This window comes from Odocoileus virginianus, chromosome 26 (genome assembly GCF_023699985.2).
Source record: "Odocoileus virginianus isolate 20LAN1187 ecotype Illinois chromosome 26, Ovbor_1.2, whole genome shotgun sequence".
Taxonomy (NCBI): domain Eukaryota; kingdom Metazoa; phylum Chordata; class Mammalia; order Artiodactyla; family Cervidae; genus Odocoileus; species Odocoileus virginianus.
The window spans coordinates 31,924,781-31,950,461 of NC_069699.1; the positions used below are offsets into that span (position 1 = coordinate 31,924,781).

Genomic DNA, 25,681 nt, shown 5'->3' on the forward strand with positions numbered 1-25,681 from the left:
TCTTGAAGCACTTGTGACCTCCCAAACCACCCTGACGAGTTCGTGCAGGTGCTTTTCGCAGGAGCCCTCTGGGTCTGGGAGCGTGGGTGGTTTTTGCCTTGTGCTTCTGCGAGGGGGAGCCTCCCCGAATCCAGACCTGCCTCGGCTTATCGATCGGGGCCAAATTTGCCACAGGTGAATGAGCTGCCAGTGCCGTTTTGCAGAGTCACGCTCGTGTGGCCGCGTGGACCCAACCTGGGGTGGGACGGGGGCATCTTTTATTTGCTGTGACAGTCTTCTGTGGGGAGGAGGGAGTGAGGAGACAGGAAAGGCAGCCTGGAGAGTCTGAGTTGGAGGACAGGTTGGATCTCATCACTGGAGGCCTTATCACCCCAAGTCTGCCACACTCCCAGCTGTACTTTGTTTGGTTTTGTATCTCAGTGCGTGGAACCCAACTGGCTTCTAACCAGAGAGGGTTTCAGATGCCAGCTTTGTTAGCATGAAGTCTGCAGGCGCGAGTCAGCCTCTCCCCTGAGAGTGACAGAGTTGGTTGACCAGGGCAAGCTGAGCAGAGACTGTGACTAGTTGGAATTTGATGACATCATCTTTAAAAAGGAGTGATGGTGGAAGCTGCCGGGGTGGGCTGTGGTAGTGTTCAAGAGATAACAAATGGTAGGCAAAGGAGTGCTGGCTCTTCTTAGGGCAGCTGCTTCCCTGTAGCCCATGTCATGGATGTCTGGGTCTGGCCAGACCATGGGCTTTGAGTCCCTGCTGAGATGGGAATTGGATGTCTTTTGTCTCTCCCGAGCACTCTGAGAGGAGATGGAGTAACTCAAAGTCCAGGTGGTGTTTCTGAGGTCTCTCCAGCCTGTTAACAGGGACACCATAGGGAGCCATGTAGGAATGACTTTCAGTAGAGCTTTTAATTGCTTTTGCTGGTGATTTACTTTAAAAACAGACTCCTGTCCCATAGATAGTAACAGTCATTATTTGGTTGAGATATAATTTAGCGGAATTCACTGTTGGGATCCCTCCTTTAAGACACATGTTTGGGAGTAAATGACCTGGAACTGCAGACTCTGAAGAGGCAGGGGGGTGGGGGATGGACGGTGTGACTGTGAGGAGCTGGATGTTCGGGTGCCCTGGGCCTCAGCGAATGTCAGTGAGCCATGTGGAAGAGGATCTCTGAGATACGTCGTGTTGTTCAGTCACCTCGTCATGTCCGACTCTTCATGATCCCATGAATTGTAGCACACCAGCCTTTGGAAACTTTGATGAAAGATTAAAAAAGAGAAGAAGCAACAAAAGTATATTGTAGCTCTGTCATTTTCACTGACAGTTCTGCATTCGAAGTAGTAGAAGTTTAATATGTCCAGGGTGCAGGTCACAGGCATCATCTGATTCTTGGTGTCTGTAATCTCGGTGAGAAGGAAGGCCCCATATTGCAGAGAACGCTGTGCAGAAGCTGCCCTGAAATGCCTGCCACCTAGCTGTTCCCCCTGAACTGACTTGGTCTCTGCTCAGCCATTCCAGCGGCCAGAACCAGAGAAGTCACCATGGCCCCAGGACAGCGATGTGGATGGGCTTTGAATTTTATGGTGTTTGTGTGACATCTGAGCGTCATAGAAACAAAAAATTTTGGCTTCAGCTGAGCATTTCATGACACACATAAACTCTTAAAAGCCCAGCGGAAAAAGTGACAGAATGAGATCCCAAGTCGATAAGCTAGCTAATAAAGTCAGCACCTTCACTGTTAGCCAGGAGGCTGACCTTTCCAAACCGCGTTTTCTTTAAAATACTTAACTCCAGTCCCTCGTGTGCCTCCCTGTAATACAGCGGATGTGTTCTTGAAAACTTGTGGGTAAATTCAAATTCAGTTTTTGTGGGATCTGTTCTTTATATTTGAGTCATCTTCATTTTTAAGTTGGAAAGTAGCTGGGAAATGTGGGAAAGAATGGGAAGGTAAACCTAGAAGGTAATATTTGACTCCTTGAGACCTAGAAGAAGATACAGAAAACCAAGAAGACAATGTTTGGTAATATTTGTGGGAACCTTGCTCTCCATCAGCTTGTAATGCAGAGTAACATGGTAAATGCAAGTAAACCGAGATTCTTCTGTTAGCTTTGTAGCTTGCAGATGCTCGGGCTTTGCACAGGCACAGAGAGATGCCTGAGACTTTAGTGAATGCTTGGTGTGATCTCAGTTGGAAAAATAAAAGATGCATGTAAATTCCACTGCAAGCTGAAAGAGGATTCCAGAGAATACCTGTATGAACGTCTGGCTTTCCAGAGAAGGTTTTCCTTATGAGCAGCTCTGTTCTGGGAAGGTAGTTATGCCCACTTATGTCATTTATCCCTTAAATTTTTTTGTGTCAGATTAGGAAAGGTATACTGATAACATTAAGGTATACTTATTTATAAAAATGTAATTACTGGGGAAAAAAATAATTTCCTTCTTCCCCCTTAAAGGGGGGGACAAAAAGGCCACTTACCATGTCAGAGGTGGTGGCTTAGTCACTAAGTTGTTTCTGACTCTTTGTGACCCCATAGACTGTATGTATATATACTGCCCTTTTGTAACCCAAAATTATGTTTGCCTAACTAAAATGACTCTTCTAAATACTTTTCTAAAACAACATCAACAGACTCTGATCATCACATGTGCACAGTTTAATTTTCATCTTTCAGTGTACATTTCTGTAATGTGAAGCTTGTGTACTATTTTTTCATTGATTGGATTATGTTGTGAAGTGAATTTTCAGAAATGAGGGTTTAAAAAGCACAGAATGAATGCCTTGATGCTTGCCTGGTTCAGGAAACATCTAGAGAAGAGTATTTAGGATGGTGTATAATGGCTCAGATGATGGGAAGGGTGTTGTTGTTTTGGTTTTTTTTCTGGTTGGTTGGTTGGTTCTTAATATTTCAGTATGTGTCTCTTGTACTCAGGGGAAGTAATCCATTATTGGAGGTTTCATTTCTGAAGAGTCTCGAGTCCCTGGTATAGGATTTCTTTATCCTTTTATCCCAATGAAATCCTCGATTATATCTTCTGCCAGCAAGACAAGCTTGGAATCTGGCCAGCCTGTTCTTGCAACCAGGAGTACCTTTTACGGGGCTGTGTTAAAATAGTTCTTTTCCTCTCTGATACTCGCAGTCCTCCCAGGCCCTTAGGTGGCGGCATGAAGGGTGGGAACCACTCTGCGCTATGTGGGGGAGCATTTCAGTGTGTTGTAAAAGGAAACTGATCACAGTATATGGTTGTGCCACCATTTATATAGTTACATTTGGTTGGGTGACACATTGAAAAAACTGTTCCTACAGTACGTCTTGAACAGGTCAACTCAGACTCAAAGAATTTCAAAGCCCCATCACCCTTTTATTAAATACCCTTTATTTTGCAGTGATTGGTTCCACAGGAAGCTAATCTTCTGAAAGTGAATATTTGTAGGGACAGAGGTACAGGTGGAGATTTTAGGACAGGAAAACAGTGATCTGTGACCAGAGGGGCACTGGTGGGCTCCACAAAGCACTTGGCAAACCGTGGATTCCAGATTTATCCACTGGATTAATGTGTCCCTCACTTCCTGTCCCTTTTGCTCGCTCGGCTTGTTTTAACTACTGCAGAAGCAAGAGCCTCCGTTTCCTGCCTTAATACAGCATGGTTTTCATTTAGGAAAACCCTCCTCCATTTTTTTTTTATAACTGAAGGAACTCCAGCCTCTTGAGTGTGTTGGTGGAGGTGAGCCCACATTCTTGGGGCTCATTTTAGAGCCTTTTTAGGTCCTGATTGATGAGCCCTTTGCTCTCACCAGAGCCCCCGGGTGCCTTTGGAGCGGGAGAGGTTGGTGGGGGTGGGAGGGCCTGGCCTGAGGCACCACCACCCTCTGTTCTACAGAATGGCTGGGCTTTCAAGAGGGAAAGGTTAGGCTGTGTGTGGAGTGCGCCCAGCAAGGGGGCGATGACTTTGGAAAGCCCTACGGAGCTTAAAGGCTGTCCGAAAGGGCCAGTGTGTGACTCCCATCCAGAGGTGATAAAGGAGAGAATAGGTGAGGAGACTCCTGACCCCTCACCGCCTCTGCCCATTTCCAAGTCGGTGCAAAGTCACTTCTCTAATAGCAAAACCAAGTGATGGCTGTAGGTGCGTCTTCCCTGCTGGGGTGTTCCTGGGTATCCGTGTCTTTGTGACAGGTTTGCGGGCAGGCGGGGGGGGGCGGGGGGTCAGCCTGTGGCCAGCAGCTATTCTCTGCCCAAATCTTCATTATTAGTGAGGTCCCCACCAAACTGCTTAGTTGCTGCAGCGACTGGAGTGCCTCTTCTTAATGAAATTAATTAATCTCTCATTGTCAGTGATGCACAGACCATATTTAACAAATGACTATTATGGAAAAAGTGTACTCCCCCTAGTACATCCTCCACAATCAAGCACGAGACTGCTTAAATGAGAGAGCCATATCATATCCAGTTGCTTTCTCTCTTTACCCAAGCTAAGATTTGGGCAGGGAAAGCTGATCCTAGGATTTCCTGTTTTAAGGGCTGTTGTAGAAATTAAATATTGATTACTTTCAGTGATGGTGGGCCTCTTGAGCGTTCGGGTCAGAACTTGAAGTAGATGAGCAAGGAGATTTTCTGTTGCTGGGGGAATCACCTGTAATGACCTTGTAATAATGTTCACAATAAACCTGGCATTGGGGTTCATTATGGTTTGTAGAACCCGTGATTTAACTGCCTGCGGGGCTGTCGCTCTGACAGCCGGGGGCTGCATGCTCTTCTCCTCATAGCCTGCAGCCTTTCCTGTCTTGGCCTTCCCTTTCTAGGAGCTCCTGACTTGGCTTTTTTCTTTTTTTTTTTTAATTCATGCTTTATTGTACTTTTCTGACCTTATATCCTGAAACTCTTCCTTAAAAGCCATGCCGTTCTGCTGCTGCTCTTCCAGATTTAGCGAAGGTCTTGCATTTTCCTATAAACCTTCCTCATCACAGTTAATTTTCCCTGCTCTGAACATCACCTGGACTCCATGCCAGGAAGGCAAACCTAGATGCTTGCAGGGCCAGGGAGATACTACAAGTGAGCAGAGAAGTCGTGAGGGAGCTCATAGGAGTGGTGAGTCCTGTGGTCAGCTGGGTCCGTGCTAAATAATGTAACGGATTGTGCTGTCAGCATGCTGGCCCTGTGATGACAGGCACACCGCCCTCCACTGCGTTTCACTTTGTTGTATTTTTTACCAATTGAAGGTTTGTGACAACCCTGAACTGAGCAAGTCTGTAGGGTCAATTTTTCTAAGAGCAGTATTTTATAATTAAGGTATGTTCATTATTATTTTTTAAGACATAATGCTGTTGCACACTTCATGGTTTATAGTATGGTGTAAAGACACAATTTTGTATTTACTGGGAAACCAGAAAAATTGTATGATTTGCTGTATTGCAGCATTTGCTTTATTGCAGTGGTATGTAACTGAACTCACATTATCTCTGAGGTGTCCCTGCAATTTCAAGAGAAGCTGAAACTTTCAAATTTTTGCTGAAAACTTTAGGTCTCTCCAAATACCATTTAGTCAAACACGAATTTCCCTGCAGCTCACCTTTGGCCCAAGAGCTGTCATCTTGCAACTCCGGGTTCATCATTCCCAAGATGCTTGCCCTGTTAGAGCCTTTAGGTGGAGTTATTTGGTTCAGGGTCTTATCTGACCAGTAGGTTGTAAACTCTCTAAAGTCACAAACTAGATCTTATCCTGATTTGTATTAGAACTTAACCTAGGCGCAATATAGACTATAGACCAACACTCAGTAAATATTTGTCAAACTTGACCTCTTCTGGGTGCTATAGGACAAAGACTTAAACCTGCATTCAAACTAACCACAGGCCCGGGTGAGCTGTGTGAACTGTCAGGCATAGAAGCACACTTAAGACCAACAGGATGAGTTACACAAGGCTGACTTCTCTTAGATAATGTCTTAAGCATCAGAAGTCGGAGACCCATACTCATTTCTAAAGCTGGTTTTAAGGAGTGAGTGACTCTGGTGTGTGGATAATGGCTAGTGTGTAATAACTCCTGTTTTGAGTTACTTGAAAGACTCATTTGCATATAGAATTATCTGTGTAACATTTTCAAAAGTCAGAATAACTGTGACTCATTACTGACTTTGTTCAGTGTTAGTGGACCTAAAGCTGTCAAGGTGAGCTGGTAAGTACTGAGTTCTGTCCAGTGATTTTGCATTAGATTATTTGCTGAATGTGTTTCTTTATCTGAGCCTCAGTTTAGGGAATATGTGGTTGATCACCTGACAGAAGAGACACAAGTATAAGACCACCTTTTGCCTGGTAATTCTTGGGTGAGGAATTCCTCTGATATTGAGGAATGATAATATAGTTTAAGATACAGTTTTGTCATTCTTGAAATAAACCTTCAATGTGTATGAACAGCCCTTTCACTTATGGCTTTTGGTTAATGAGGGGAAAGTGTTGTAATAGGGAGAAGAAAAAGGTAAGGGCATCTGATATCCTAGATTTAAAAAGAAATTTCTTTTCATAAAACCTTATAATGTGGGCCTAAGGAACACAGTGTGGTGATTTCGTTGGATCTTGATATGTACGACACATAACTGCTCAGAAGGCAAAAATGCAACAGAAAAAGCCTTGAAAGTTTAAGAGATTAAATGACTCTAACAAGTCTGCGTGTTCTTCCTCATTCACACCCCTTGGGAAAAAGACTAATCACGTCTTTCCAGTCAGTGCTAAGCAGATGACTCCTTTTATAATGGAAGGCAGGCAGCACCCTATAAGGTCAAGAGGAGATATACAGCCAAAGCTCACAGGTTCCCCAGAAAGAAGAGGTTCCTGGGCTAGTCCGAGGCACCCCAATGTGCTCAGCAAATGGGTTGCTTTCCAGCTGCATTCTTCGCTTTCTGGAACATCTGAACGCTTAAAATATGCTAAGTTCTGTTTTGTTCAGGTGCCCAGACAGTGCTGAGTAGTGGGAAATAGACTGGCCTGGAAACCAAACTGAATGGGAAAACCTCCTTTCCCAGAGGATTCCTGTCACAGATTTGTGGCCAGTTCCTTTCACTTTGGATTATTTTTCTTCATAAAGTTGAAAAATACAGCTGTGCGTGGCACTTTCCTTCCTTTGAGAGGTTTTGCCTATAGAGTCAGTGGTCTGTGAGCAGTGTCTGTTTTTGAGGGTAAAGTGCTATTGACATTGTCTAGTGATGCTGGGGTTGTCTCCTCACCACAACTTACTCAGAAGTAAGTGGAGCGTTTTCTCCCTCAGTTTCCAAGGAGTCAATGAATTATTGTTTGCCAGCTTTGAACAGTGTTTGCCAAGTTCGTAATATGTGGTTCTGGTTGTAATCCAGAATGGTGCTGGTCAGATTATGTCAATAACTGATAAAGCCTATAGAATTACATTCAGAGGGCATTTTTTGATTTAAGAGCCTCTTCCTCATGGATTTAGTTTTCAAAGCCCCTTTTCTCTGTTGGGATTGGTTGAGAACTGTGTGTGCCTGAGGACGTGGGCTGAGATCTGAGCCCCGCGCCCACCAGGTTTTTAACGAAGCCGTTCGGCTTTCCTGGCGGCTCAGACAGTGAAGAACCAGCCCGCAGTGCGGGGGACCTGGGTTCAGTCCTTGGGTTGGGAAGATCCCCTGGAGGAGGGCGTGGCAACCTGCTCGTGGACAGGGGCGCCCGGCAGGCTGCAGTCCATGGGGTCACACAGAGTCGGACACGCCTGAGCCTCTAAGCACAGCTGGTGCTGGACTCCAGTGGATTGAGATTATTGGGAAATTCAGATTTATTTTTTAAATTTTTTATTGAAGAATAGTCGATGTACATTGTTGTGTTAGTTTCAGGTGTATAGCAAAATGACTCAGTTATACAAATATCCACTCTTTTTTAGATTCTTTTCCCATAAAAGTCGTTACAGAGTATTGAGCAGAGTTCTCTGTGCCACAATAGGTCGTCCTTAGTTACCTATTTTGTATGTAATAGTGTGTACACTTCAATCCCAGTCTCCCAATTTATACCCCCGCTTTACCCTCTGGTAACGAAAAGTTTCTTTTCTACATCTATAACTATTTCTGTTTTGTCATTTTTCCCAGAATTAGAACCAAAAAAAATTGAAATTTGTATCGAAACACAAAAGTCCTAAGTACCCAAAACAATCTTGAAAAAGAAAACTAAAGCTGGAGGAATAACACTCCCTAACTTCAGACTATACTACAAAGCTGCAGTGATCACATTTATTTTTCAAATCCAACTTTCTTCCCTCCAGGCATTTCACTTTAAATATTTGTTGATTACTCCTTGATTTCAGTCAATAGAAATTTCAGAGATGATGGAAATGGCCTGCCCCTGCCTTGTGCAGTCAGGACAGTAGCTGCTAGCCACAGGTGGTTGGACATTTGTATGGTGGCAGGTGCCCCTGAGACCCTGAAGTCCTAATTTTCTGTAATCTTGATTAGTTTTAAGTATGACTGTCAGGGTTACTCCACTGGGTGCTGCTGGATTGGAGAGCAGGGGTTTACAGAACAGTGGCGGATTTCTCAGCTATTTGAAGACTTAGCTCTTCTCATTCTGTGAGGTCTGGGTAGGGGGTCTTGCCAGGAAAAGGGCTCAGCAAGCAGATTATTGCCGTGCACTGTTGAACCCTTTGCTCTTCAGCTGCAGATAAAACCTGTCTAAAACTTGAGCCGGTCTCTGCGGAGGGGCCTCTTGCATGTTGGGCAAACGGTGGGCCGGACAGTCATCTCTCAGCAGATTAGCAGAAAGAGTATCTACGGCTGGGCTCCGTTGTTGGAAGAGTGGTGCACCCTTTGTGCAAGAACAAGGGAAATTTGTGTTATGACAATGGCTGACAAACTGTTTAATGAAAGCTGCAATTGGCAGTAACTAAATTCCCCAAGGTTTCTTTCCTCTCTGCTTTGCTCCTGAAAGGTGCAGAAGTGCTTTTGACAGTGTCTGTCCTGCTGATAGATGGATTGTTTTGACAGGAGAATCTGAAACCTTCAACCAATAACACATTCAGATGTCAGGCCTGGTAAGGCTGACCGTGTTTGCAGAAATAAGTGAGATGCTTTAGATTTGTGTCCCTGTCAGCTGCCACCTGAAAAAAAAAAGGTCTCTTAGGTAAAAGTTTTTCACTAATTAACTCTTAAATTGTTATTCAGACCCTTCTCTGCACAGTTCTTGGACCAAAGTATATGAATATGTTTCATCTTGGAGAAATGAATGTTGTCAGAAAGTGTGGCAATCAAAGAGTTAAAAAAATATCTTTATGTTATGCCGGGGCGTGGGTGGGGGATGACCATGTCCACAGCAGCATGATTCACAATAACCAGAAGATGGAACCAGCCCTAATATCCATCAGCTTTTATAGGGAGAAACAAAATAGGGAAGATACACACACACACACACACACACACACACACACACACACACACACGTGAATAATGGAACACTATTCCGCCACAAAAAGGAACAGGAAAGCATGACACATGTTACAGTATGGAAGCACCAGTGAAGTAAGCCAGACACAAAAGGTACGGTGTGGCCCCACTTGGGTGAAGTACCTCTCAAGTCCAGGTCCTACAGACAGCATGTGGAGTGAAGGTGGGCAGGCCCTGGAGGGAAGGGAGGATGGGAAGTTAGTATTTAATGGGTGATGAGTTTCAGTTGGGAAAACTGTATGTGCTAGGGAGGGATGGCTGGTAGTGATGCTCGTACAACAGTGAGAATGTGCTTATTGCCCCGAACTGTACACACAAACAGGTCAAGATGGTACATTCTATGTTATGTGTCTTTTACCACAATAGGAAACTATTTATACTGAGAGCGTTTCTCCCAGAGACAAGCAAGCAAGAAAAATGTCTGCGGATTTTACTTCAGATTGTGCTTGTCAGGGAGAAGAAAGTAAATGTTTTCCCTGTTTTTTGATAAAGCAGTTGGTAATTGCATAAAAATTCAGAGATCGAGCTTCTCTTGAAAGTGAAGGAGACTGGTCTGCACCCACCCTCGTTTTGGGAACCAGGTCCAAATGGCCCCTTTTGGTGGCAGGCCGATGAGTGGACACTGCTGTGTCGGCCTCATTCCCCGCTTTGTACCAGGATTTCTTTTTCAGACTTAAAAGCTCTGTCCCAAAGCAGAGCCATTCCAAGGGACCTGGGCCTCAGCCACTGTGTTCTCTTTGTGCTGGTGACAGGCGCTGAGAGGAGAATTACTCTTAGAGGCAGTCTGGGTTGGTGATACATGGCTTTTCTAGTTGATCAAGAATCAAAAAATCACTTCATCCAGGCAGACCAAGTGAACACTTAAATTTCCACTTAACAAGTCTCTTGAACTTGTTGCTGCGTCCCTGGAATCTCCGTGTTAAGTACTGGTCCTGTCTGGCTTCTTGATAACAGTAGCTTATGGAATCCCCCTTTATCAAGTTGCCTTATCTAAAAAGCAGAATTTGTACGAGGTTTTTTTGTTTTGGTTTGTTTTACTTTATTTTATATTGGAGTATCGTTGATTGACAACGTTGCGTTAGTTGCAGGCGTGCAGCAGAGTAATTCATATGTCACATATGCATACACAGGTATCTGTTCTTTTCTAGATTCTTTTACTGGTTAAGTCACTACTGAGTATTGGGTAGAGTTCCCTATCTTATACAGTAGGTCCTAGTTGACCATGTGTTTTAAATATGACACTAGATACAGCATTTTTGAAATGTAGATAAATTTTATGTGCTCTTTAAGGGAAAAAATAGAGACCAAGGAGAGTTGTGATTTTAAATGTCTTTATTCTAATCCTGAGTTCCTAAAGGATCTGGACAAAACTGGCACGAGGATTGAGGGAAGTGATTGCCTTTCAGATTGTTCAGAACAGAGCCACCAGGCCTAGCCTGGGCTCTAGATCCTGTGAACCCCAGCTCCTGCCCTGGCCGCAAGTCATTCATTTTGAAACTAGATCAGAGGTTGTAAAATGGTGATCCTCTGGTTAAATGTGGTCTGTAGATTTATGTATGCAGAGATGTGGTCCACACACACTGCCAGATTTGTGCATATACATTTAAAGAATTGAAAAAACTTCACATAAAATTTCAGAGATCAGGCTTCTCTTGAAAATGAAGGAGACTGGTCTGCACCACCCTTCTTTTGGGAAGCAGGTACAAATGACCTCTTTAGGTGGCAGGCAGGTTGAGTTGGCACTGCTGTGTCAGCCTCATTCTACACCTGCCAGGTGACCCCCTGCATCACTTGTTTACCCTTACAGCTCTTGGCTTTGTGGTTTCTGAGTCTTTCTCTCAAGCCTGCTCCAGCTTAGCAACTCCCCATTACCTGTGATGATATGAATGTCACAGTCATTATCAACTCACACTACCTGTAGACCCAGAAACAAGATTTCCGCCCCACTTTGTCATGATAATGTGCTCATCGTAGGAGAAACTTTCAGTCCATTCAGTCCTTTCTGTGACGGGAGAGAACTCTCTCCATTTGTGGATTTTCTGTTCCAAGTCTAACCTGTTGATTTCTGTGTAAGTATCTCATTGTAAATACTCCCAAGAACAGACAAGCTCACACTTGACTTCAATAGGTGGTTTAAAAATTACCACCTCCAATTTTTATGGTAACATAATCCCTGGACAAATTGCTTTTAATTCAGGCTGTGCCCTGAACACAGAGGTACCATTAATTTCAAGGGTGGTTTGACTTTTATTTAGATAAATGTCTTGAGTTGACAGTGAAATGGCTCTCGGCTCTGGCTTAGTATTGATTGGAATGTCTCTGGAGGAAGCTTAAAAGAAAGTTGCCACTTAATGTGATACTGGGCCCCTTAAGAGACTTTGAACTCTCAATTCATAGTACTTGTTAATTGGCAGTAATGGCAATGGAATTAATAGCCAAGATGAAAAATGTTAGCCAGCTCCTTTGGCACACACAGGACTGGATGTGTTTTGGTGGCAAGAGAGTGAGGCACAGTGAGGGCCCGTGTGGACCACATCTGTGTGGATTCTGTTCCTGAAAGATGAAGCTGGTCTGGGTTGAGGGTGTGCTCTGGGAAGCTCAGCGGATCAGACATTGTCCTGCTTGATCCTTGTCTCCCTCTGAGTATGGGGTCAAGGATGGGCTGAAGGGGAGAGAGATGTATTTCTGAGTCATGTGATAGACGCTGTCATCTTGAGAAGGCTACTGGCATGTGAGGCTTTGGTTCACACCAGCGTGATTTCCTATGACACTGCTCCTCTCTCTGGCATGATTATCACATGAAATATTCATTCACTGATAGTAGGAATGCCATGTTCATATAAATAAACCTTATGATTAAGATCTTACATTGCTCACTTATTAAATAGTCCTTTCAACTTTAACTATACATCCCAGCGAGTTTTGATCCTGAAGTTTTTGTTTAGACCAAGGTCTCTGAACCTCTGAATGTTACTATTAACAGTGAAGGCTGGGTCTGTCCTTAAGGGCTGTCCTGTCCTTTGGAGGATGTTTAGCAGCATCCTTGTCCTCGCCCCACCAGATGCTAGTAGGATCCTCCCCTCCCCTCCCCTTCAGTTGTGACAACCAGAAATGTCTACAGACTTTGCCAAATGTCATCCATGGTTGGGGACCACTGATTTTTAGTCAATGAAGGATCAGACTCCCTTTACTGCTTCTTAATAGTGTTTGATGCCTTAGTAAAACAGTAATTTTTAAAAAAGCCATTTGATATGGTGCCAGGCATTTGGACCAGCATGGTGGTCACAGAATCCCTCTGTCCATGGAATTCTCCAGGCAAGAATACTGCAGTGGGTTGCCATTTCCTTCTCCAGGGATCTTCCCGACACCGGGATTGAACCCTGGTCTCCTGCGTTGCAGGCAGATTCTTTACTGTCTGAGCCACCAGGGTTACTTAAAATAGTACATGAGATGGGGGCAGTTATGAGTAAGAGGGATTATTTCTCCTGGGGAGAGATGGGTAGATGATTCCTGAATTTGGGAGTATTGACTAAATTTTTTCTTTGTTTTTTGCTCTCCTTTTACCAGAAACCTGAGTTACAACAAACTTTCTGAGATTGATCCTGCTGGTTTTGAGGACTTGCCGAATCTACAAGAAGTGTGAGTGCTTTTCCCAAAACTCTGGGGGGTTGGTGCGCAGGATGGCAAGCTCCTGGGGAGGAGCCTCTCATGTCGCAGCGCTGCTCTTTCCCCTGGATAAGCATTCTGAACTTGTTAGAGGGGACATCTGCTGGGGGCTGTTGGAGACAGAAGGCCCTGCCTCCTTCGCGCTCCTTTGCTGAAGCCCCTCTCTTCTTCCTGGGCAGTCAGTGGTGGGTGTGTCCAGCAGGTGTGACTTTACTGGAAATCACAGGCCCACGGGGGTTATACAGGCTTGTGGAAAGCCTTGGGTGCCAAGGGGACTAACAACCTGGCTGGTACTTCCCCCAGTCCCCAGGGCACTAGAGCAGTCTGCTTTGCAGGGGCATATCAGCCAGCCCACCCCTTCTCTTTCCCAGGAATCCAAGGTATCGAGGAATGGATGATAAGGCTGATTTTTCTCTCCTGATCTCCAAACAAAACTAGACATTACTGTCTTTAGAACGCTAGGTTTGCTGTCTCTTGCAGTGTCCTTTAAATCAGGCCTCAGTCTTTTCTTCTTTTTAATGTAAGGAATTCTGCTTTTAACATGAATGTTAGAGTTATTCAGGATTTTAGTTCCATGGGGACTTCAAAGAAAAGTCATGCATACCCACTGCAGAAAATTTGGCAACTGTAGAAATATGTAAAACGAATTAAAATCACCAGTATTATCACCCAAGGCTAAAACATTGTGGACACTCAGTGAAAAATATGTACTTCTACACATAATTTTGGAGTCAAACTGTATTTGTACTGTGGTTTTACATCTGTTCCTTACTTCTTACATTTCTGAATACTTTGTCATGTAAATTAAAAGATTTTTACTATCCCATTTCAATTTTTAGTAAGGCTACTTATGCATGAAGATTTCATAAATCATTCACCCAATGCTCCTGTTGTTACTCTATTTTTAGTAGACATTAAGTGCTTTATATATTTTACTTGTTATATGTAACTGATAAAAATCCTTGTTTATTATTTTTTGATCCCATTGATGAGGGTCTAAAGGAAATTTAATCAGATGATGCAATTTGTTAAATACTTGTATTCTCTACCACCATCTCCAGATTCTCCAAAATGCTATTTATGATTTCCAGGTCTGTTTAAAGAAGGTTCCAACTTCCCAAGTTAAAGGAAGATGAGAGTTGGAAGGGACCCTTGGAAATTCTTTGTCCAGGGCCCTTATTTTTCTGTATTTTTCCATAAGGTCATAGTGATTAGGACTAGTTTGGAAGTGTGTCATTATTAAGTTTACTGTAGTAAACTTTTAAGACCACAGACTGGGTGACTTAAACAATAGCAACTTATTCTCTCAGGGTTCTGGAGGCTGGAAGTTGAAGATGAGGGTCCTGGCAGGGTTGGTTTCCTCTGAGGCATCTCTCCTTGACTTGCAGATGGCCACCTTCTTGCTGCCTCTTCCCGTATCCTTTCCTTTCCCTGATGCCTCTTCTGTGTGTCCAAATGTCCTCCTCTCAAAAGGGCACCAGTCACACTGGATCAGGACCCATCCATATGACCCCTTTAAAAACCCTTTCTCCACATACGGTCACAAGCTGAGTGCGGAGGCCTGGAACTACAGCCTAAGAATTTTGTGAGGGTGCAGTTCACCCACCCCAGCCACCTGAAATGATAGACCCAGCCCATCAAGGAGCTGGTTTAGACCATAACACAGTGCTTTCCCTTGATCCAGGCTGTCTTTGCACTTGTGGTTGCTGTATTCAACTTCTGTGTGTTGAGTCTCAGAGCTTAGTGGTTTCTTTTAGAATTGGACAAAAAAAAAATCACGTTATTTCTTAGGGCGTCATTCAGGCTTTCATTTACTGTTTCCTCAAGTACCTCCTATGGGCCAGGCGCTGCTCTGCTGCTGGGGGCACGGGAATGAATAAGGCAGACAGAGAGAGCTAGGGTGAGGGCTAGGTAAGGGAGGCGTTAGCCGGTGGTGCAGGATTGAAGGGGCTTCTAAAAATTCAGCATTCGAGATGAAGGACATCTTAATGCAGTATTTAAAAAAAAGCAAAATGGATGCCAAATAATAAAATAATACTAATCCATGATGGAAAAAAATACAAAAAGTTTAAAGTCTGAATCAGCTTAACTGATTATTTTTCCTTTTGCTCCAGGCTTCTGTCTGGCTTGATGGGGCTCTGTTGCTGATCATTTCTTGGTTTGAAAACTTACAAACTCTGAATGTAGTTTTGTGTTCACTTTCATATTTTAAAAGTGCTACATTCAGATATTCTTTATCCTGGCTTCCTAGTTTTCTTGGTGGCCGCTTAAAATACTATTCCCATCTCCCACAATCCTGGCACCTCAGACAAACCTTGCTTGTCACAGAACCACATTAAAAAAGGGAAAGATAGGTGGGGAACAAGGAAGCCAGGTGACTCACTAGTCGTACGTGTTTGGGGGGCCTAGAACAGGGTCAGGGGAGGATTTTCTTCTTTGATTTTGGAGAGGTAATAATGGAGCTGGAGTGCTCGGGATGGTGACTGATAGGCAGATCAAGCAGCTGTGAGTGGTGTGGACAGGGTGAGCTGCAAATACAAGACAAGGCCCTCAAAGAAGGACCAGGACGAGGGCCCTTGCACCTGATGTGCATGAGGGTGGGATGTGTGGCCAGGGCCTGGGTCCCATGGGGCCCTGGGGGTCCTGTTAGGCTGTGGATCCAATGTCATCGGCCCGCCATAGACTGGGTGCACAGTTGATGCTCCGTGAGCCTTTTCTGTGTTCTCTCTAGCTCTCTGTTTCCATTTGTTCCTTCCCCAAACAGCCGTCCAGTTTCAATTGGTTTGGTTCCCTTGACCTGCGGCTTTTAATCCCCCTTTTACTTGGTGCTTTTTTAGAACTTAATCCACACCCAGATCTAGAACGGAGAGCATCTGACTTGCACCTGTCCTTCACTGGGGATGCTGGTTAGTCTTAAAAATAAATTTCCTGAATCACAACAGCACAGCAATGACAGTAACAGCAACTCAGCCTTAGGGGAAGACAGCTTCATTTCATCCTGACACCAGCTCTATGTGATTTAAATTCTTTTCTTTACAGTCATTTTTTCCACTTTACAGAGGAGGAAATGGAAGCTCAGACAGATTAAATAAACCTGTGCAGTGTCCCCTGGTTGGTAAAGCTGAGAAAAGTGTTAGTCACTCAGTTGAGTGTAACTGTTTGCAACCCCATGGACTGTATCCCTTCAGTCTTCTCTGTCCATGGAATTCTCTAGCCGAGAGTACTGGAGTGGGGTTGCCATTCCCTTCTCCAGGGGATCTTCCCAAACCAGGGGTCAAACCCGGGTCTCCCACACTTCAGGTGGATTCTTTACAATCTCAGCCTCAGGAAAGCTGAGAGTTGAACTCAAATCTGTTTGTTTGATTTCCAGAGCTGTGCATTTAAGCCTGAAGCTGCACTGCCTTCACCTCACACCCCCTCCTCCTAACCTGCAACCTTCCACTCAAGATTTTAAAAGGATGGAAAGTCCAGTGTTTTATCTCCTCTATCGCTCTTCCTGCATTGGTCTTCTCCATCGAGGTACTGAGGTATTTCCTCTGATTCCTCCAGACTCTTTGTCCAAACCCGCATCACCCCATCCAAGCCCTTCTCCCTTCACATTCTGGCTTTTTTCCCTTCCTCTGAGCTCCTGTTGAATGTAGGGCCAGGGTGAGGCTTCTCGACCCCCATCGTCTACCTCTCTCTACCGTGTGTGTCTTCTCCTCTTACTCCAGCTAATGAGCTCAGGGAAGTTGACCGTAGCTGGCTCTTGTGCTAATAAAAAGCCCCCCACTCCTTATGGTCATTTCTACATTTTCAGGCAGTTGTGGAGCAGAGGCCTGGGAACCTGGCTGCAATTGCACAGCTAGTAAATGGGGGAGCAGGGCCTGGAGTCCCTGGTCTCACTCCTGTCCCAGACTCTCCATGGCAGCGCAGTCTTCCCAGGCGTGGGACTTGTAAAGAGAGGGATCACTCCTTGTGAGTACAGTGTCGTGTACTGGGAGGATGTGAGTTTGGTAGTAGGCAAACCTGGCTTGGAGTCTTGCTTCTGCCCCTTACCGGGACTGAGTCCCCGGACAAGTTACTTCCTTCCACGCTGCATCTGGAACATGGGTGTAGTGACATGTTACCCAGTTACAAAGACCGTAACTATTTACTGGATCTGATTTTCAGAGCGTTGTACACGGGCAGGGCTCTATGCTGTGTGTTCAGTCACTCAGTCGTGTCTGACTCTGTGCGACCCTGTGGACTGTAGTCCACCAGGCTCCTCTGTCCATGGAATTTTTCAGGCAAGAATACTGGAGTGGTTGCCATTTCCTCCTCCAGGGGCTATTCCTGACCTGAAGGTTGAACCCAGGTCTCCTGCACTGGCAGGCAGCCTCTTTACTGCTGAGGCACCTGGGAAGCCCAGGGGCACACACTGTGTATTATTTCTCTTCTGCTCCTTTGAGAACCCCAGAGCCGCCCTCCACACCCCTCCACCCCGCCCCTGAGCTGGGTGGCTTGTTAAGAAACAAATCCTTGGGGGCTGATAGTTTGAACCCTTTACCAGCGTGACCACCCCCGGTCCCCAGTGGCAACTGTGGGATGGATAACACAAATTCCCCAGGGCCCAGATCAGTGGAACTTGTCATTGATAAAGATTCAGTCCTTTCCTGAAGGGAATTCTAATACATCGTGCAGGCAGAAAGAGGCAGGCAGTGAGGAGCAATGGGTGGAGAGATGGAGAAGGATGTTAAAGAAAAGAAAAAAAAAAATCACAGTGGGCACACAGTTGCTTCTAAATTAACTGGGTCTTCCAAGGGCTGTCAGTTCTCCTGAAACCTGCACAGCCACCAGCCACCACTTGAGTCTGGAAGCCTCGGCAAGAGGGGAACCACAGGCTGGCAAAGCCGTGGTCGGTGGTTTAGCAGTGGTTTTATTTTGGAGGCCGGCAACCGCAGAGCATCCCGGGCCAGTTGGAGAGAGAAAGCAAACCGGTTGGGGGCCCCCGGAGGACCTAAGGATGTTGGCGCAGCTGCCGCCAGACCACGTGGTCGTCACTGCCCGCAGCACTGAGGAAAGCCCGCCAGGGAGAGCCTCCAGCCAGGAGTCCTGGACTGCGAGGCCCCTCTGTTAATAAGAGGGGCTATTTATACCGTCCTCCTTCAGAGCTGCGCTCAGATCGCATTACTGCTGCCTGGCCCGGGAATGCCTAACGTGGGTGCTGCCGTGTGCTTTCCAGGGTCGTTGACCTAAAAGGTTCTGAAGGCACCGAGAAAGGCTGAGCGTGCCTGCCTCTGGGTATTTATGGCTCACCCTGTGGTGGCCCAGGCTTCTGCTGCCCCTGTGTGTGCGTGTGCGGTGTGTTTCAGGGGAGGGTTGAAATCATAAGGGGGTGTCATTTGAGGCACTGCTTTTTGGCTGTGAATCACCACCACCTGTTAAGCATTTACTATATATCTGGCTCTCTCCTAGGCTGTTAGATTTAGTGATTTCAGCCAGATCCTGCCAAAACCATATGAAGTTGGGGCTTGTACTTTGTGCATTTGGGGGAGAAGAAAGCTAATGCGCAGTGAGGCTCAGTGACACCCTGAAGGCCGTTTGATTGGTAGGGGGTGAGCTCAGGCTTAAATGGACCCGGGTCTGTCTGACTTAAACACGTGAGTTGTATCATCTCCTCCTGGTACTCCCTGCTCTGCTGTGCAGTAACTGGGTCTCCGTTCCTCCTTTCAGCGTGAGGTGATGACATAGTGCCTTCCTTCAAGGGTCGGCGTGTTATTCAGTGACACATGGTGTGGAAAACCCTCCTCACGGAGCCTGGCACACGGAGAAGTGTTTGCCTTTATTCTTGTTTCTAAGTGTTGACTTAGAGGAACTGTATTCTGTGTCACAGTCCTGAAATACCTGTACCTGTCCCGCTGGTATGCAAACTATAAGTCTGGCCAAAGTCGGTAACGTAGTCTGCCTTATTCTCGAGTAGCTGAAAGCACTGATAACAGCTATTGATGAAGTGGCCCTAACTTTCCAAAGTGGCTCCTACCTGCTACTGATGACCTTCTCCCACCTCAGAAACAAAACAAACTGATACGGCACCCCCCGGCCCAACTTGACTGTTATTAATGGCAGCCCACTTTGTGTTTGGAAACAACCAAAGTGTCTAGGAAATTAGTGAGTCGGCTACATCAGTCGTGGTTCACTCACACCATTCATTGCAGCAGAGGAGCACTTCACCTCTGGTTAAAAGATTTAGGGAGAGCTCCAGGATCCATTACTAAGGGGAAACTGGCGCAGAATAGTCTGTGTGAGACACAGGCATCTGTGTGGAAGAAGACCGCGTGTCCATCTGCAGCAGCCTGCAGCTGGAGCTTCCTCTTGGAGGCAAACCAGAGGCCGAGGGGGCGGGGGGTGGCTTTCAACATATAGTCCTGGTGTTCTTTTTTTGAAATAATTTGGAATTTCACCGTGTACTTATATCAGCTATTCAGTAAGTAAATAGGGCCAAACAGTTTTTTTAAAAAAAAGAAAGGGCTATAATTCAAAGTGATCCTGTGGGTTTGTTTTTCATTGTTTCTTGATGGCTGATTTGGTTGAGGCAGTCAGTAATAAAAGTTCTCTGAAACATCCTTTTTAACATTCTGCATCTTGCACAATGTGAAAACTTCCTTTCACCAGGTCCAGAAAATGGAAGTTTCAGAGAGAGAGCTGAGGGGGCCTGGAAGGCTGGGAAAGGCCAACGTCCAGGTTCTGCCCCAGGAGTGGGATGGGGAGTGGGGGGATGGGAAGGCGGTCTATGCAAAGCTCTCCCCCCATCCCACCCCGTGCCTTTTTCACACCTTTTCCAGCTGCAGGGCTGGGCCATTGTTCACGGTCTGATGCTTCCAGAGCGTTTCTTGGTCCTAAATCATCAGGAAAAGTTTCAGTTGTAGAAGCCAGATATTTAGGAAGAATTTTTAGGGCCTTTGGATGGAAACATATTTGGAGGGAGTGAGAAGGGGGGAAAGACTGCACAGCCCTAGGTATTCAGAAGAGTTCATCAAACATCCTAAATCCTGACAACATCCCTACACATGGAGACTGTGCCGAACGTCTGGAGGCCCTTCTTCGGCTGGCTCTGGAGCTGGTGCTATTTTTGACCGGTCTCTATTTCAGGCTGGCAAGTTGGTCGTGTCTCAGCGGGAGTCGGGCCTTTGTTGCCTTCCGAGGGTAGTGTTCTGGTTTCAACGAGGGACAGAGCGAGCAGAGAGCCAGTGGTGGAGGAGTTGATTGAGGTTTACTTGCAGTTCTTTTGAAGCAGAAATGGTCAAGAAGTAAGCTAGCCTTGCAGATCTTCTCCTCTATGCTCCCTCTGACCTTTTCATAAATCCAGAAGCCCCGCTGAGAACAGAGCCTGCGATTTCCGCCTCACCTTGTTGGCTCCAGGCTGCTGACCAGACCTGAAATGCCCTGTGTGCCTTCAGCACCACTGGCCACACCTGCACGCTCTGCTTCCAGCATTTTGGTCACGATTTGAGATATGATAATGATGCCCCCTTTCCTTGTTCAGTTGTCATTCCTAGGAGTTGGGTGGAGCAGTTTGTTGTGTGTGCAGCAGGGCCGCCCGAGACCAGACTCATTCAGCGAAAGTTCTCCTGAAGACACGTCCTTACTGACAACTGAAAGACAGCTACCGTGTTACATGAGGTTATGAGCTTTCTGCCTGCTAGCCTTTTCAGCTGTGGCTCTCCCGTGGCTTGCAGTTACACTTCGTTCACCTCTTGTCCAGGCCTCTCTCTCTCCCTGTCACCTTAGGATGGTGACTTAAACTTAGAGACCTCACCTGTAAGGTAGAGAACAGTACTAGCACCTGGTTCCGAACCCAGAGTCTGACAGTGCAGTCACATAATGCTGTAGAGTTGCTGCTGCAGCTATAAATCAATGGGAGTAATGGTTAAGAACCTAGACTTTGGGGCTTGACCCCCAGGGCCACTGCCTTTTACTGCTGGTGACCTCAGTTAAATTACTTAACATCTTAGTGATTCAGTTTCCTCATTGGTACAATGGAAATGTTAATGGGGCCTGCCTAGTAGGGCTCTAAGGACATATTAATATATTGAAAAGCCTTCAAGAGTCAGGCTTGGCACATAATAAGCCCTCAGTAAGTTAGCTGCTGCTATAATTATTATGACAACCCTCCCCCCACCCCCAGCATCTGTGTTTTAGAATAAATCTCTAAGAAATGAAGAGTTTGTAAGGCAAGCTGCCTTCTTGGCAACAGGCCCTTGACCTTAGCTTTCCTTGCCCTGGTAAGATCTGAGGATCTCATCGAGGAATACGTACATTTATGGTCCTGTGAAAATTTATTAATAGATTCCGACAGATGGTGAGTTTTCAGCATCCTTGTACCAAGATGGGAAACGGATCACAGCAGGGGTGGAGAGATAAAAGGTGAAGCAGAAGTAGTCTGCTTTAGGGGCAGTCAGATAAGAGACTGTTAAAGTAATTAATCGTCTACTTCAGCACACAAACAAGGGCCCTTTAAGTGGAGAAAGGCTTTGCCACGTGATACAGATCTGCTTTCTCTCCACCAGATGCTTCAGTCATGAAGCTGTTGAAATAGACATTCTGTGTCCCTCAGTCCAGTAATTGCCAGGCTTCATCTCTAACCAGCTTTGGCACTGAAGAAAGCGAATGGGATAATTCAAGGCCTTTTCCTCCCCCTCCCCATTCATTCTATAAAAGATGGCAGACAACCAGATTATTCTATTCAAGCAAATTCTCACTGTAAACTTGTATGAATACAGCTGTCATTTCAGTGGCCTTGTCTTCAAACCCTAACTGGATGCTCTGTATAAGACATACTGTGTAAAAAAACAAGAATAAGGTAAACCAGCATTATCCTTGATTCTGCATCTCAGATACCATTTCTTTCCAGCCTGTCCCCGTCAAAAAGCCAGATCACCGTGCTTTGGCTATCCCTAAGGATTTCGGGGCTCACTTTGCAAATCTGATTTTGGAGTCTCTTCCCCAATTTGGAAATACTTATCCATGTAAGGAAGTTGGATTTCAGAGCCTCTGGGGATGGCCCAGGCGAGCTGTGTTCTGGTTTTGGGGCTTCCCCTTCCATTAAGAGTTGAGAATTGTGGAAGTACAGACATAGAATATTCAAGCAGGACGGGAGCTTGGGGAGGGTCTCTGGTCTGCAGAGGATTTTCAGATTGCCTGCGTGCCAAAGTATGTGTGTATATGGATATATTCCTGGAAGACACATCTGGAGGCTTCATCACAGTTCACGCAAGTAGATAAGAACCTCTAAGAACCAGTCATTAGTTCATGTGTCTCCAGCACCGGGAACCCCCCACAGGAGCGCATGAATCTGTGGCGCTGGGTGCACGCCTGTGGCCCTTCGGTGCGGGCAGAGCCACATGGTGGATGCATACAAAACAATGGGGGAGGTGGTGATCCCAGCTGGAGTGGGCCCTGGTCCTTCAGCCCACAAGGAGCACTGTCAGGGATGGTCTTGGGGAGCTGCTGTTTCATTTGTGCATCTCCGCCTGTGTTCATGGTCCCTTGTCTGTTAGTCTTGATTTCTGAGCTAAAGTGGAAGCTCCTAGAGGACAGAGGATGTGTCCTGGATGTGTTTATTCCTAAACTGTGAGTGTGGTATGTAGTGTTTATGACCTGGTATAACTTCTCTCCTATTAAAAACTTGCTTTTAGATTCTCATATTCAGCGTTACAGCATAGCAGTTTGCCCATGGCTATTGTTTAAAAAATGTCCTTGTATATCTGTGATTTCATACAACTAATTTTAATGATTTAACTGATTCATTTCTTCTTCTTGTCATTATAGGTACCTCAATAACAATGAGTTGACAGCCATACCATCCCTGGGCACTGCCTCGTCTCATATCGTCTCTCTCTTTCTGTAAGTGGTACTGTTTGGGAGACCTGGGGCTGTGTGGGGAGGCCGTGGTATCATGTTGCTGACATTGGGTATCAGGGAAACTTGTATTCCTGGGCTCACTGGAAAAAATGGTCTTACTCCACGTACCTCTGGTGATCATGACAAATGTGTTGCTTGCTGTTTCGGGCTGTGTAGAATTAAAAACTGGAAGTTTTGCCTCATCTCTAGCTTGGCAGGAAATTATCTTTTTAATACCCAGGGGTACTAAATGTCTTGTTCCTAATGGATAAGCTGGCAGTTTGAGTACCTAAACTGAACTTAAAGAACACTGTATGAATGATGAGTGATGAGACAGCAGGCTCATGTTTGTGGCAGTGACTTTGATAATGTGACTCAGCTCACTTTCAGGGCTTAAAAAAAAAAACCAAAAAACTCATCAGGCTTCTGACATTAGCATGAAAGTAAGGATTTCTTTGTCATGGTCAAGTGTTATACAGCATAAAACCTGTCGACTGTTATAGACAACATACTGGAAATGAGAAAGGGAATAAAGGGACCTCAGTGAGGAAGAAAGGGAGATGCCCTGGGTATGTCATTGTTGGGGCCAAAAGTACCCTGTGGCGTAGTTAAGTACTGTGAGTTACCCCACTTCTCCCGTAGTCAGACGGAGGTGCTCGCTTATTTGAAACTCACCCAGAGGTCTTTCCAGATATACCAGTCACAAGTCCAGCTATTTTCTAGACCAGCCTTTATTGGCAGCTTCCCCAGCAGAGCACCTCCCTCTTCACACCAAATTTCCTGTTTCCACTCCAGCCCTGCCCATTTTTATTTGATTGTGATTTTACTGGTGTTATAACTCGTCCACTCACCTGGAGGTATCATTTCTGACACTGACCCGAGCAGAGTGAACTGGTGAGAAGGCTTCATCTGTCCGATAACTAGCGCGGCTTACAGGTCTCTGGGTTTTCCTGGCTGCAGGGCCTGTGTTCGAAGATGGCCCAGCCTTGGGACACACAGTCTTGGTTTTAACCCTTTTCCAGGTGTTGTGGGGTTGGGGAGCAGGGGCTTAGAATTGTGATCCAGCCCTGTGTCCTGAACAGACAGCTTCATCTCTCTGAACCTCATTTTCCTCATCTACGGGACGTGTTCCTGTTCCCCTTGTGTTGTACATGTCGGGGCAGTGAGTCCAAAGTTGGAGGGGAGCATGAGGTACAGGAAACGCCTAATGTCTTGCACAAGCCAGAATAGGTGTTTGACGGGTGGAAGCGGCTGGTGGCTAGTTGTCACCTGGCCCCTTGGGCCTTGGCATGATCTCACCTTTAGGGCCACAGGGTCTGCAAGTCACTTCTTGTACCTGTGAAGTGCTGGAATGATGCATATGGTTCTTTATACCAAGATGATCAGTCAGGGATCTAATTTTCTTGTTGCACCTGTTTGGTCCATGGTGTTCTAGCATCTGGAAGGTGTTTCATTGCTGATTAAGTGAGTTATCCATACCTGAGGCCAGTTAAGGACATGTCAATCCCTGGTATGTTTATAGAGCAACGCACCGGAAGATGCTTCTAATGCCTTGCTATTTAAAGGACCATTCCTGGCCCAGCAGTGTGCTGTCAGTACTGAGCTCATTAGAAATGCAAATTCCCAGGCCTCATCCCAGTCCTGCTGGTCAGAAGCCGTTTTCACCGCGGCCTCTGACCATTGGCCCACTCATTCAAGGTTGAGAAGCACGGCTTCCCCATCCCTTGTTCTTCACTTGGCTGGGAAGCCCAGGCCACAGAGACCATCTTTATGTTACCAGACAGGAGCCCGAGGTTGCCTGAGCTCCTGTGAGTTGCGCAAGAGAGAGGTGAGCGGAGACTGAGCACACGCCCGTGCACGGCTCCTCTCTCTCCCCCCACATGGGGGCAGGAGCATGGCAGGTGACTGTGACCCGCCCTGTGCCAGGACGGGCAGGGCCCCCCGTTTGCCCTGGGGCCTGTGGCGCTGTGAATCACTCCTTGCTCTGCTGACTAAAAATACATCTCTGTTCCTTGGCCCAGGTGTCTGAAGCAGGGGGGCTGGTTGGCCTTGTTCCTGCTATTCCATTAGACAGCGTTAAAGTATGTAAAGTAGGAAGGAAAAAAGAAAACAGGGCTCCCTCCCAATTCTGATTCAGTTTGGAAAATGCAGGTTTGTATTGGCAGATACTCCCTTTGGCCTGAAGCTGGGCTCCATGTAACTTGGTCAGTGAATTCTCTGAAATGACAGACACTGAAGGGTCTTCACCTTCCTTCTGTCTAAAGGGCCTGTGTTCGCCGATCTTAAACTCGTGGATTTACTGCCTGGGAGTCAGGCTAACAGCATGACGTCACAGTAGCAGGATTATAGACAAATGTGCTGTCTTCCTTCACGCCTTCCTGTATTTCCTAAGTGAGTTGTGCAAAGAGCAGGGGAGAGCGGACAGCAGGTAAACATGACTTTCTCAGCCTGACCTCTAAGGGGAAACACCTTGCATCTCCATCCAGCCACGATTGAGAATTCCAACAGTTCAGGCTGATTTTTGTTTTGTTTTTGTTTTTTTTTTAAGATTTATTTTATTTGTTTATTTACGGCTCTGCTGGGTCTTGGTCGCTGCTGAGTCTTTTCTTCAGGTGCAGCAATCGAGGACAACTCTAGTTGCAATGCATGGGCTTCTCACTGTCGTGGCTTCTCTTGTTGCGGAGTGCGGGCTCTCGGGTGCGCGTGCTTCAGTGATTGCAGCTCCCGGGCTCT

General features: G+C 46.0%; 1 protein-coding gene across 5 annotated transcripts in view; it reads left to right on the plus strand.

Moving 5' to 3' along the window:
- LRIG1 (leucine rich repeats and immunoglobulin like domains 1) overlaps positions 1-25,681 on the plus strand; it is a 112,072-nt gene that overhangs the window by 25,584 nt on the left and 60,807 nt on the right. For all 5 annotated transcript variants that reach the window (XM_070455707.1, XM_070455708.1, XM_070455709.1 and 2 more), the window contains exons 2-3: positions 12,989-13,060; positions 22,877-22,951. In XM_070455707.1, the coding sequence (XP_070311808.1) occupies positions 12,989-13,060; positions 22,877-22,951 (147 nt within the window). The remainder of the gene's footprint in view (positions 1-12,988; positions 13,061-22,876; positions 22,952-25,681) is intronic.